Consider the following 12,222-nt stretch of genomic DNA (forward strand, 5'->3'; position numbering starts at 1 on the left):
GTGTTGATGATGTAACGAAGCGTGTGTGATGGACTCTCCAGACTTGAGGAAAAACAACATCTGCCTTTATTTGCTTGCAATGAGTCTCTGTATCTACCGAGAAACTGAGCACAAACGAACGAAATACAAAACGTTTCAGAATACATTCATTAAAAACACACACAAACTCAAAACAAACAAGAGACTTAAAAACAAACTAAAACACTTAAAAAAAAGGATATCGCTATGTATTTTGAGCACCTACATCGGGGCCTTTGGCTGTTAAGGTTGTTGGATGTTTACAGTCACATATTTACACGTACAGTATATTACAGCGATCGCAATCTCAGTAGCTCGTGTTGTGTCTAACGTAAGCGTCTTTATGTGTCAGTTATACATCATCTATGGAGTTACAGTGTGTCTACATGGCGTGATGTGCGTGTGCTTTAGGTCTAGGAGGTGTTGAAGGGAATTTGCTTTGTAAGGCCTTAATGGAAACGATTACTGGACCCGGATGAAACATCCCTTGTTTAGAATAACTCTTGAATGGGATGTGGGGTGGCCGGCAGTGGGTTCGAGCTGTTATTGCTGAGTGCTCACTAGGGGGCAGGAGTGAGACCGAATGTCGTTGTGTTTGTGTTGAGCTTCATCCACGTCCAGCAGTCGACCGTTAACTCGCACGTCCATACAGCCCGTGTAGAAGGCCGAGACGGGTGTGGACACCAGAGAAACATCTGCAGAAGAAAACGTTCAGCACATGTGTCTGTTTCTACCAGAGTAAGAGTGTCAAGGATTCGATCTCACCTGGAATTCCTCCGATAAACGTGCCGTATGACGACTGGTCGATCGCTTCTAGATTCTCCACCAACTCCATACGGCCGGGTTGGTCGTCCACCACCAGTACAGAGCTGTTTCCCGTCACAGTGACGTTCAGTGTGTGAGTCTCAGAGTCACAGAGATTGACTGCGGCGCTGGCCACGATGACATCACCGAACGCGACCAGCACGTGCTGCAGTGCAACATCAAACTGATTAAAGATCCAGTGTGTGATTTTTACAATATACATATCTATGTGTTCAGAGGTGTTTAAAGACCTCACATAATGAAGCGTTATGTTTGAATTATCTGTCTATAACACCGCAGGTCCCCTTACATGGAATTCACCATGTTGTTTCTACAGTAGCCCTAAATGGACAAACCGTGCTACAGAGTGGAAAAGAAAATAAATCTCTTTCGGCAAAGAGGCACAAACGTAATGTCATCTGAGTTTTGTGTCAGCCACCGTAGTGCTCTGAAGGCAATTTGCAACCTTACCGCTTGATGTCGCTAAATACACTTTAGTACTTGACCTTTAACTTACGACCAAACGTTACACTGTTTTAACACGTTGAATTGAACACACACCTCTTTCCACTCAAGCGTTGCAGGATTATAGTCAGAGAGCGAGATGGAGAATGGGACTCTGTCTTGGTGGACCAGTGCAAACAGGACCCCCATACTGGAGGCGGGACGCAGGGTCAGCTGGATCCTGAGGGTCTGATTGTCTCCTGCAGGAAAAAGCGATTTTCATTTTTAAAATGTATTATCAGGTGAAAATACTTCTGCATTAATATCATCTCCTAACACACACGTGCACACGCACACACACACACACACACCGTGACTGTGATTGAAGAAGGCAAATCCGTGGCCGGGGTAGAAGGCGCTGTGGTCCTCTATGGCGTAGCACTGCATGCGCTCGTTGTGGCGGATAGTTTCCTGAATGGATGTGTCTTCACCTGTTAACCAGCGCCAGTCCTTCATACACGCGTCTAACCGAGGATTGACCTGCTCACACGCACACCACACGCTTTAACACCCGCTCAGATCACATCATAATCAGCCACATCGCTTTACTCTTCAAATCACAAGTCGGATGTTATTAGCTCATCGCCGCTATACACTGATTCAAAGATGTTTCTCACCTTGCTGACAAGCCCCTCCTCTTTGAAAGGAACTCCGCCCACGGTGAGGTTGAGCTCATGCATGCCTTTATTCATCGTGAACAGATCGCCAGTGACTGCGATCTTCATCACCGCCTCCCTGTCGATCTTTATGACGAGACTCCGCCCCTGTTCCTCCACTGAGATCTTTTGAATATGACAGCATTTAAATTATACAGACACGATGAAACGCACTTTCTTATTCGAGGATCGTGTCAAACAAGTTTTTCATTTCTGAATTGAAAACTAATTTCGATAAATCATGTCAGTGGTGACCTCTGACCTTGTGCCACTGGCCGTCATTGACCGCCGGTCCACTGCTGGTCACCCGACTTGCTGCTCCGTATTTCAGCTGCAGCTCCAGTTTCCCACGATGTATCACCAAAACAATCCAAGAGCTGTTTAAGTGACCGCCGGCGAAGAAGATCACCCCCTCGGGGTCATAGGTCCTGAGGTCAAACTCTGCTGTGAAGCTGCAGGAAACAGGAAGATGCAATCTGATCATTTTACCCAAGATGAAACATTACGATATTGTGACAGCCCCGCTGCGCGCGCAGCTCATATAAAATGAACCGCTCTCAAGTAATATAACGCAGCGTTTCTCACCCGGTCTGAACCCGGCGACGGAAGCGCAGCCTGACGACGGGAATCCCGCTGAACATGCGACCCAGATACAGAGAGCGAGAGTTTCTCCTCATGTCCAGAGGCAGTCGATCCTCAATGACCTAAACGCACAACATTATGGTTCACAGAGACGACCAACCAAACCACTGGCCATGAAAATGTAGAAAATTCGAACTTCGGCCAACTATTATTTTCTAATGCCTTAAATTAAAGATGACCCCCCAAAAAATCTGATCCTACAGGTTGAAAACTGTGACTTTGGACTGGAACACATAAGAAAATATTTTGAGAAATGTATCTTTCATATATAATATCTTCTTTTGTGTCCTGCAGAAGAACTAAAGTCACGCAGGTTTGGAATGACACAAGGATAAATAAATAAGAGAAGTATTTCTGCGTGTACTATCCCTTTAAGCTAGAAAATCATGGCATATAATGACTGTGTTTTAGGAGTCAGTGATGTAAAGGAGAGTTTTACCTCGCAGTTCCTCATATCCTGCGTGAGTCTCTTGCCTTGCCGCCCGTCACAGTAACAACGGAAACTTCCAGGCGTGTTCACACACTCCTCCTCACACACGTTCGATTCACACTCGTCCACATCTAAAAAAAACACAACAAGAGAGAATGCTGGACTTTATTCCTCCATACAGACACGACTCATGACTTCCATCAGGATGAACATCATTCACTCTTAACGCTGCTCACTTCTTAAAGACCGTTCTGAGCAAATCATTACAAACATTATAAAAATGTGACCTCATGACCACACTTCACATGCAGCATTTATAAAGCATTAAGAGAAAACAGTGACAGCATGTTCCTCTCAGGATCTGATCTGTGGCCTGTTATAGTCAACAAGAAACGTTTTTAAACCAGAGATAAAACACAGATCATAATCATTCTCTTGTTTTGGATGAGAAAGCACATAGTTTACAGCACATATGAGATTAAAAGGAATTTCAAACATTCTTTGCTAGGTTAATGTGAAGGGCAATGTTGTTCTTTTATAAAATGCGTGAACAAGATAGAGGCGCGGAGAACTTTCACAGTAAGAAACTGTTATTCGTGAATTTCCGTGGGTTTGTTCAGATAGAAACAGTGCACACTATTGCAATAGTGTGCAACCTACACGCTTTTTCCCCCAACACTTCAGACGGTGGACAAATGTTTCCAAAAACCACGTGGAGACAACAAAATTACCACATCTTAAAGGACACTTAAACTGAGAACTGCGGTGAGACTGGACTGCATGGTACCGTCAGGTTTAGTACGACTCGACTCGACTCGGCACTTGCCTTTCCACTGCATTTTAGTACCGCTTCAAAGTGGGCGGGATTATAAAGTCATCATCATGGTTGCACCGCCTCTACTGCCATGGCATCATGGTGAACGCGACACAAACGAACGCACAACACAGGTGTATTGGAACATATCGATGGCGGATGCCAGCAAAACAAAATACTGCTTAAGTACCAGAGTTTGGGAAATCTTACGGCAAAGAGCAGACAACGATCATTTGGTTTGCTAGAGGGGGTAAGCTAATGTAGCATTTAGCATTACGTTAAGGGTCTGAATCTCTATATTACTAAACGAAATCCCAATATAAAGTATTAAAATGCGTATTCCAGCGTTGCAAATCCAACGACGCTGGTAATGATTCTCTTTGTCCAATCAGTGATCTGCGTGTAAACACGTCACATTTTAGTAACGGTATAGTACGCTTGGAACCTCAACCGAGGTGGTACTAGGTTAATATTTGATCTGTTTTATATTATTGTTCTGAATCTTTGTCTTTGACAAAATATGCGAATTATCTCAGCCGGTTAATGAAAGTGATGCATTCTTGAAGAAACCTACCCACAGGTGACCAAAAAAGATCAAATAAAGATGTAAGTTTCTTTTGTTTAAAAGCAGAGACTCGGTTCTTTCATTTGATATTTACTTTGTCCATATATTCATTACAGATAATGTTGTGTGAGCCATCAAAATGTAGTGAAAATGTTAAAAACACTGTAGCTGTCTACACACCAGGAGCAGCTCGGTGGAGCACATGACGGATACGAGGCCACGACCTCTGTTTCCCGAGATCAGTTTCAATACCTCTCAGTGACCGTAAGACAACTGTGATCTCCTCACAGACTTCCTGTGTGAACTCACCCACGCAGCTCTTGGTGAGGTTGTCATAGACGTATCCCTCCTCACACAAGCATTCGACGCTTCCGATGAGGTTCAAACAGCGCGCTGTTCCGCAAACATCAGGAGTTTCCTCACACTCGTCCACGTCTGCGGAAAAAAACATGACACACAGAGAGCTCAAGACAACGTTTTGGAGCATTACTGATGCTAAAAATGAACATTCTGGAGGAAACTGCTTGTATATCTAGTGCAACATACAAACAAAATGAACAATTATTTGAAGTTCCAAGGTGTGCCCACATCGCATCAGCAAGAGTCGGAAAAACATCAAACTCACTAATTGAATGACAGTCGCCGCACATTCCTGTCAATGGCATCTCATTCTTGCATTATGTAATAACTTGCGCAAATTTGTTTACTCTTGCTCAAGACGTCTGGAAAACAAGAGTTTTTAGTCGGTCGGCTCCATCAAGAGTAGAAATTGAGTTAAGAAGAGAATTAAGCACAGTCAGACTGCTGAAAGACATGATGCCAAACCCCTTCTGACACCACCGAAGCTTATAAGTGATGCATTAGGACTACACGAGAAGAGATGTTTGAGAAAACAGTGTCTTCAATTCCAGCGTCCAGACGTCTCACGGACTCAATGATTCTCTGCAGATCCTTTCATCGTAAAGCGTGTTTTTGCAAATAAGCTAGCTGAGTATCTGGTTGTCACGGCGACACGTTCACATGCTGCTTTTGGTGAAAAAGTGCAGCTCGAGGAATGCCTAAGCAATCCTGTAAACTTAAATGTGCTATTCATCTGTAAATCGACGCGTGAAGAGCGCTGGAATTCTCGATTCTGATTGGTCGGTGGTGACGCTGAGATGTGTTTGTTTGATGTTAATACGTTTCTCCCATCAGAACAGAATCGCAGATCTCTTCTACTTTTCTTTCCTGAAGTCTCAGATACTTCTCCTGAAAAGAAGAACAAACCGTTTCGAACAGTCCTGAAGCACTTACCCACGCACGCGTGGTGACCCGAGAGCCTGTAACCATGACGACACCAGCAGTGGTAACTGCCCCTGCTGTTGTTACACTCGTGCTCACACCCTCCGCTACTTCTGTTGCACTCGTTCACATCTGCCAATCAAAAACACTCACTGTTAACCAATCGCAAAGTTTACTGAATCCAACGTCTGCTTTCTGATTGGACGGTGCCGTGTTTGTGGGCGGGGCCATGCAGAAACACAGACGCTCAGTGTTGAAACGATGTTATTAATGACTCATGTGAGCTCAGCCGCTCTTCAAAGCCTCTTCAGTCTGTGTTTGCCCGGTCGCATTTGGACTCGGAGCTGCGTCGATGACTCACAGTTCGTGTGCAGATGAATGAAACTTCATTTTTACATTCAAATGTCTGTTCGCTGCTCGGGTTTAAGGTTTGTTTAAATCAGCATGTTTCCGGCGATGCTACCAATACGAAAGAAGAAATCGCTGATCTCTTTAATATTTCCCATAGACCTCAGAGACATTACATGGAGAGCAAATATGAGTTTAATTCTCATCTGCTTCTCCTGAAAAAACCCTCAGAAATCTCTGAGATCTCAGAAATAGTGTCTAGAGTTAGAGAAGAGATGTGAAAACTGTGTCTAACTGAGCTCAGATTTGTCAAGTCTGCATATTATCAAGATCTCAAAATGAATTTAAACATTTCTCCTCAAATTTACCCAAATCCAGATTATTTAACCTCTACGATCTACATGGATTTGAACAATTGTATGTGTCTCAGGCAGTTTTCGGAGAACTTCATCAAAAGGATATGAAAGAAAAACCTCTGAGGTAGGCTTAACAACATCAGCAAATATTAAATTGTGTTCCTCTCTTTGTCCATGTGAAGAACTCATCTTGCTGCAGAATTTGCTGATTCAGCCCATCCACTGTTGAATGGGCGTATCTGCAGAGTTTAACAACAGTTAAAACTCTACGATCTATAAGTACAACCTGTGCTGAGCTCAATCCCAGAATGCATCATCTACAGTAACACAAGCCAAATAAGGGGTCGCACAGCGGACAGAAAGCTCACTGCAGTCAGATACTCTCTGTTCTAGCCTCCAATCACAAGAACATCACGAACCTAAATATGCTTTTGTTCACATTGGGTTCCCGAACGCGTCAATAAATCAATGATGAGAAGGATAATTTGTAACCAGAAGAGGACACATGTGCCAACATTCTTAAAGACATAATCAGTTTTTTTAACAATTAGTTCATATAACATTATTTTTGATCATCTTGATGCACTAAACATCATAAAGCATACCATGCAAATTATATTTAGATACATGAGGTGACACATTCAAAAAGAGTCCAGTTGCTTTTGTCATTGACCTGACCGGCTGAATGTGTGGCTGTACCTTCATCACACCTGACACCGTCCCATCCTGTGAAACAATGACAATGAAATTCTCCTTTCTTATCCTCGCATCGCACCGTGCCGTGAGGATTACAAGGGTTCGACGAGCACTGATCCGGGATGTCTGAAAAACAAAAACATGAAGCCTATTACCTTTGCACCGATGACGGCTTTTTTCCAATAACTGGACGATTCATATTGTAATTTATACAAATTAGCCACCTTGCAAAATCGTAATAGATCCCACACGATCAGGCTGGATAACTTATATTAATAAACCGTCCAGTATAAAAATGTCTGGTGAATCTGAGCATTGTGGCTGGTGGTATAAGAGGATTATTGTCCAGAGTGTTCTCACAGCTGAACGTCTGCTTTTAAAGCTCTTCAGACTCTTTCTCATCTGTAGTTTGGCGACGATCGGCCTCTGGTGCGTTTGCTGATGGTGCATGTCTGGCCTTAGAGGAGAGAGACTCAGGAATTCTGGCTGGACACAAACCGACCAATCACAGCGCAGGACGAGGAGGCTGATTCAGCAAGAGTGTGCGGCAGAGAACGAGCCTCCGGCAGACGTCAGCACAACGTCACGCACCAGAGGGGCTTCATTCATAAAGAGGGTCTCTCACGCACGCACACATTAACACATCTCATAACCTCAAAGCTGCGGAGTATAGGCTTAGACAAGCACAAACAGACAGAAAGGAATAGACAGACAGGTGCAGATAGACAGGTTTAGACAGACGGGTGAAGATAGACAGGTTTAGACAGACATGTGCAAATAGACAGGCGCAGACAGACATGTGCACGTAGACAGGCGCAGAGAGACATGTGCAGATAACAGATGCGGATTGACGTGCAGATAGACAGGTACAGATAGACAGGTGCAGATAGACAGGTACAGATAGACATGTGCACATAGAAAGGCACAGAGAGACATGTGCAGATAACAGATGCGGATTGACGTGCAGATAGACAGGTACAGATAGACAGGTGCAGATAGACAGGTACAGATAGACATGTGCACATAGAAAGGCACAGAGAGACATGTGCAGATAACAGATGCATATAGACGTGCAGATAGACAGGCGTAGACAGACGTGCAGATAGACAGGTGCAGATAGACAGGTACAGATAGACAGGTGCAGATAGACAGGTACAGATAGACATGTGCACATAGACAGGTACAGATAGACAGGTGCACATAGACAGGTACAGATAGGCATGTGCACATGGAAAGGCACAGACAGACATGTGCAGATAGACAGGTGCAGCAGATAGACAGGTGCAGACAGACATGTGCAGATAGACTGGGGCAGATAGACACAAAGATGGAAATAGAAAGATGTAGACAGGTCCAGATGGAAGACGAAGACTGACAGATGCAGACAGACAGATTCACTTACTGTGGACACAAGTAATCAGATCTTGTTTCTTCTTTTCTGAGTCTCCAAACTTCTCCAAACAAACTGAAGGAAAAGGAATTTGATGGAACTGATATGTAGAACCTCTTATTACAATCTTGAATATAAAACCACAAGAGAAATAAGAAGCTTAAACTCACCCGTATACTTTGGGTAGAAAAAGTCCTGTAAAACATAACAGATAGATTTATATCAATCTTTAACGTCAATCAATACGATTCAAATGTTGAATTAAAACAAACAACGCATTTGAACTGCTGTGCCAAGAACGGAGAATGTTTCACATGTCTGTAACGTGTCGTGTCCCAGCATGCTCAGCTCATAGTTGTGTCTCTCATTTTGCATCAGATTCCTTGATAACTTCCCCTCTAAGCCGTCTAAAGAGTGTGCTAAAAGAACTACACCATGACTGTCAACATTCCCCATGAGTGCAGTATATCAAGAAACGATGAGTTTTATAATCCCTCCTGTGCCCTCTGTCAGTCATAAACCGATCAATGTCAAACTCATCGACCTCTGTGGATAAAAATGTACCTGGCCACTATTGCATAAAGGACACCACAGAACCCGATTCATATTACATACTCCCAGGTGGACGGGCCGCATGCATTCTTCCCGCAAGCAGAAGCTGCAGGTAACCGGCGTGCTGACTCACTCACACACTGCAGTCAGAAAAGTGCAGAGTCAGAGATGCGGTTCGTCCAGTGAATAATGCATACCAGACTGGAAATCCAATGTTACCGTCACTCCGGACGCGAACCTTACGGGTGACATCACGGACGTGAGACTTCCAACATCACCTTGACTCACCGTCACTCTCATCTCATGGCGACTTGACCAAACACACGGCCATGTGCTCTTGCACGCTTCCAACAATTCTCCAGTTCATGCTAATAATAGTAAGTATAACAGCAGCGATGATGTCATGACCTTTCTTCGTAGTGAACACACACACAGGGAGCTGTATTAAAAACACGGCCAATCGTTACGCATCAAATAGGATTACATCTAATCTGCACATTCATGAGGTTTTAAGATCATGCGCGTTACCGTTTCACACGAGACCGGAAAACAAAAAATCAGACGTGTGGCGTCAGGCGAACATTATTCTGTATCGAAAACACATTCCAGTGCTGGGCTGTCAGTCAATGTGGCTACCCAATCAGGAACACCACAGACAGGTTAATTTGCATATCACCCTGGCATGTCTAACGGGGCATATACACGCATACACAACATTTGGCAGTAGGTTGATCCATAACAATTGTTAAGTTGTACATTTTCATTACAATTCATCTGCATTTTTAACTATCCAGGTATAACCGCGACACGTTGGACTACAAAATACTACCTAGATACTAGTGTTTTTGAAACTTGCCATAGCAAAGTTTAATGTACTCCACACTACTTAATTCGCGATAGTTAGTCAATAGCGAACGAAATAAACTAACGGTTGACATAACGTGTATATGTTCCCCGACTTGTAAGTCGATTTAGGTAAATAAATGTAAATAGTATAGTATATATCAGGGTGTAGATGTTACCTAAATATACTACTGCATACTGCACTTACTATAGTAAACACTAAAGTACACTACAGCATTACTTCCTGCGAGTTCACACTTATTCTTCTAAATGCATATATAAAATATACACTAAGCGTATTTGTTAAACATAAATATATTTAATTGAATACATTATTGGCGTGTTGATAAATTCACGCACATTCTGGACTACATGCAGAAAACGTGAGTAGTTTGATGTATAAAGGAGATCATAGACATCAACTAAATCATAACGATTTCGAATATTTTTCCATATATTAGATTTCGTATATTTGATAGTTTAGTCTTAATTGGAGAACCGGATTACAGATGGATTCGTTGTCATGTGACACCAGCCGGAAATAATCGACTCGATTCACCTCAGATTCTCCCAGAGTACTGTCGCGTGCGCGCTATCAAGAGGATGACGACGCGATTAACGTCGACGCATTCGCTAATCGACCATAAGTGCGTCGGTTAGCATGCAGTGCGGACGCGTTGAAGAATATACAAATGCATCACTGACAGGGATCTGCTCACCGTCTCGGGGTCGTTCTCGAACACCTCCCTCGCCTCCTCTTTGGAGCATCTCTCCTCCACACACTCCCGCTCCAGATGACCCTGTTTGGTCTCCTCAAACACCTGGTAAGCTCTGCGGTGTCTGCGGAGAAAGTCGTTCGCCTCCTCCGGCGACAGAGACACTGCAAACAAGCGGAGAGGGGGCGTGAGAGAGGAGCTTTACCCGAATCGGTGTCTTTCTAGTGCACTGCGCGGGTGTTAACTCGCGTACTTACACTGCGAGGAGCCGCAGACGAGCAGCAGGATCCAGCAGCAGCTCCGCGCGAACTCTCTCATGGTCATTGTCAATTCTGCGTAAAAAACTCGAGCTTTCCGGACCGGAATCTTCCACATTCAAAGCCGAACCCGAACTAACTCCTGCGTTTCTGCAGCGCACCCGAGCCTCTCTCTCCCGCACGCTCGCTATCTCTCTCGCTCACTCGACGCTTTCATTGGAGGAAAGTTGCAGCACGCTCGCGCAGGGAGGTCGGACTCGGATTCTCACTGCGGTACACGAGCGTTACTCAGACACACGCCCTTAAAGTCCGATTGACATATTAACCCACATGAAAAAATACTATACTTAGTAGTATACAACATAGTATACGATACATTTACAATAGCCAACACTACCAGTTAACAAATATAAAGTAGTGTGCTACAGTTTACTGTACGCATTGCAGTACAATACATAGATAATATTGTGTTTTAAACCGAACTATAGTAATATAAACATATAGGCTACTAGAGTTTTTATAACAGTCAATACTATACAGTAGGCATACTATATAGTACGCATTAACAAAGCGTAGTCATGACTGTAACATACTCTAGTATACCACAATTTACCAAAGTAAACTGAAGAAAAAGGCTCAGATACAATAGTGTTTTGAAGAACACTACGGTAAATAATAGTCAAGTCATTTATTCAAATGTATACTTAAGCCTTACTATAGTTAAAGTATACTAAACTGAAAGCTAAGTTCACTAAACTGACTATAGTTTATTCTACATAATACTATAGTATAATACACTTTGTCAATGTAAAGTATACTAAACTGAAAGCTAACTTCACTAAACTGACTATAGTTAATTCTACATAATACTATAGTATAATACACTTTGTCAATGTAAAGTATACTACAGTATTCACTGGGTTATCAATTTGCTATAATTAAAACAACACAAAACTATAGTATGCATTAACCAAGTGTAGTAATAATTATAATATACTACACACTACAATACTAGTTTACTATAGTAAATACTAGTGTATGTTTTGTCAGTTCGCACGTGTGATTGACTTATTTTCTATACAATGAAAGTAAATGTATGTAAAGAGTAAGTAATTATATGCATTGTGTAAAGAGGTATGTTTTAAAAGTTTAACATTTTTGTGCATTAAAATGTTTTCAGCCGAGCTTGTTTCTTCTAATACTCTCTTCGCTTTTCTATTGACATGTGAGGTTAAATTCACCCTGCAGCTGTTTCCTCATGTTTCCCTCCATCTCTCTCTCTCTCTCTCTCTCTCTTGTTTTTCTGACCCAGTGTTTTCATTTTCTGTTCCTCTTAATCTGATTTGAGGT

General features: G+C 42.8%; 1 protein-coding gene across 1 annotated transcript; it reads right to left on the reverse strand.

Moving 5' to 3' along the window:
- Positions 1-43: 43 nt before the first annotated feature.
- gas6 (growth arrest-specific 6) lies at positions 44-11,162 on the reverse strand. The gene is made up of 15 exons (XM_079463013.1): positions 10,873-11,162; positions 10,619-10,779; positions 8,675-8,699; positions 8,517-8,579; positions 7,118-7,240; positions 5,727-5,846; positions 4,743-4,868; positions 3,064-3,185; positions 2,568-2,686; positions 2,245-2,434; positions 1,944-2,108; positions 1,638-1,806; positions 1,384-1,526; positions 784-988; positions 44-713 (listed from the first exon to the last, which is right to left on the reverse strand). The coding sequence occupies exons 1-15, from the start codon at positions 10,988-10,990 to the stop codon at positions 562-564; spliced, it is 2,001 nt and encodes a 666-aa protein (XP_079319139.1). The 5' UTR covers positions 10,991-11,162; the 3' UTR covers positions 44-561.
- Positions 11,163-12,222: the final 1,060 nt, after the last annotated feature.

Source organism: Barbatula barbatula, assembly GCF_947034865.1.
Source record: "Barbatula barbatula genome assembly, chromosome: 8".
Classification (NCBI taxonomy): domain Eukaryota; kingdom Metazoa; phylum Chordata; class Actinopteri; order Cypriniformes; family Nemacheilidae; genus Barbatula; species Barbatula barbatula.

Bases quoted from the DNA above. Each gene is read 5' to 3' on its own strand.
- gas6 (XM_079463013.1), bottom strand. From the start codon at position 10,990: ATGTGGAAGATTCCGGTCCGGAAAGCTCGAGTTTTTTACGCAGAATTG. The intron at 2,435-2,567 runs GTGAGAAACGCT...TGTTTCCTGCAG, and splicing joins CGTCGCCGGGTTCAGACCGG to CTTCACAGCAGAGTTTGACC. The intron at 1,807-1,943 runs GTGAGAAACATC...GCGTGTGAGCAG, and splicing joins AGGAGGGGCTTGTCAGCAAG to GTCAATCCTCGGTTAGACGC.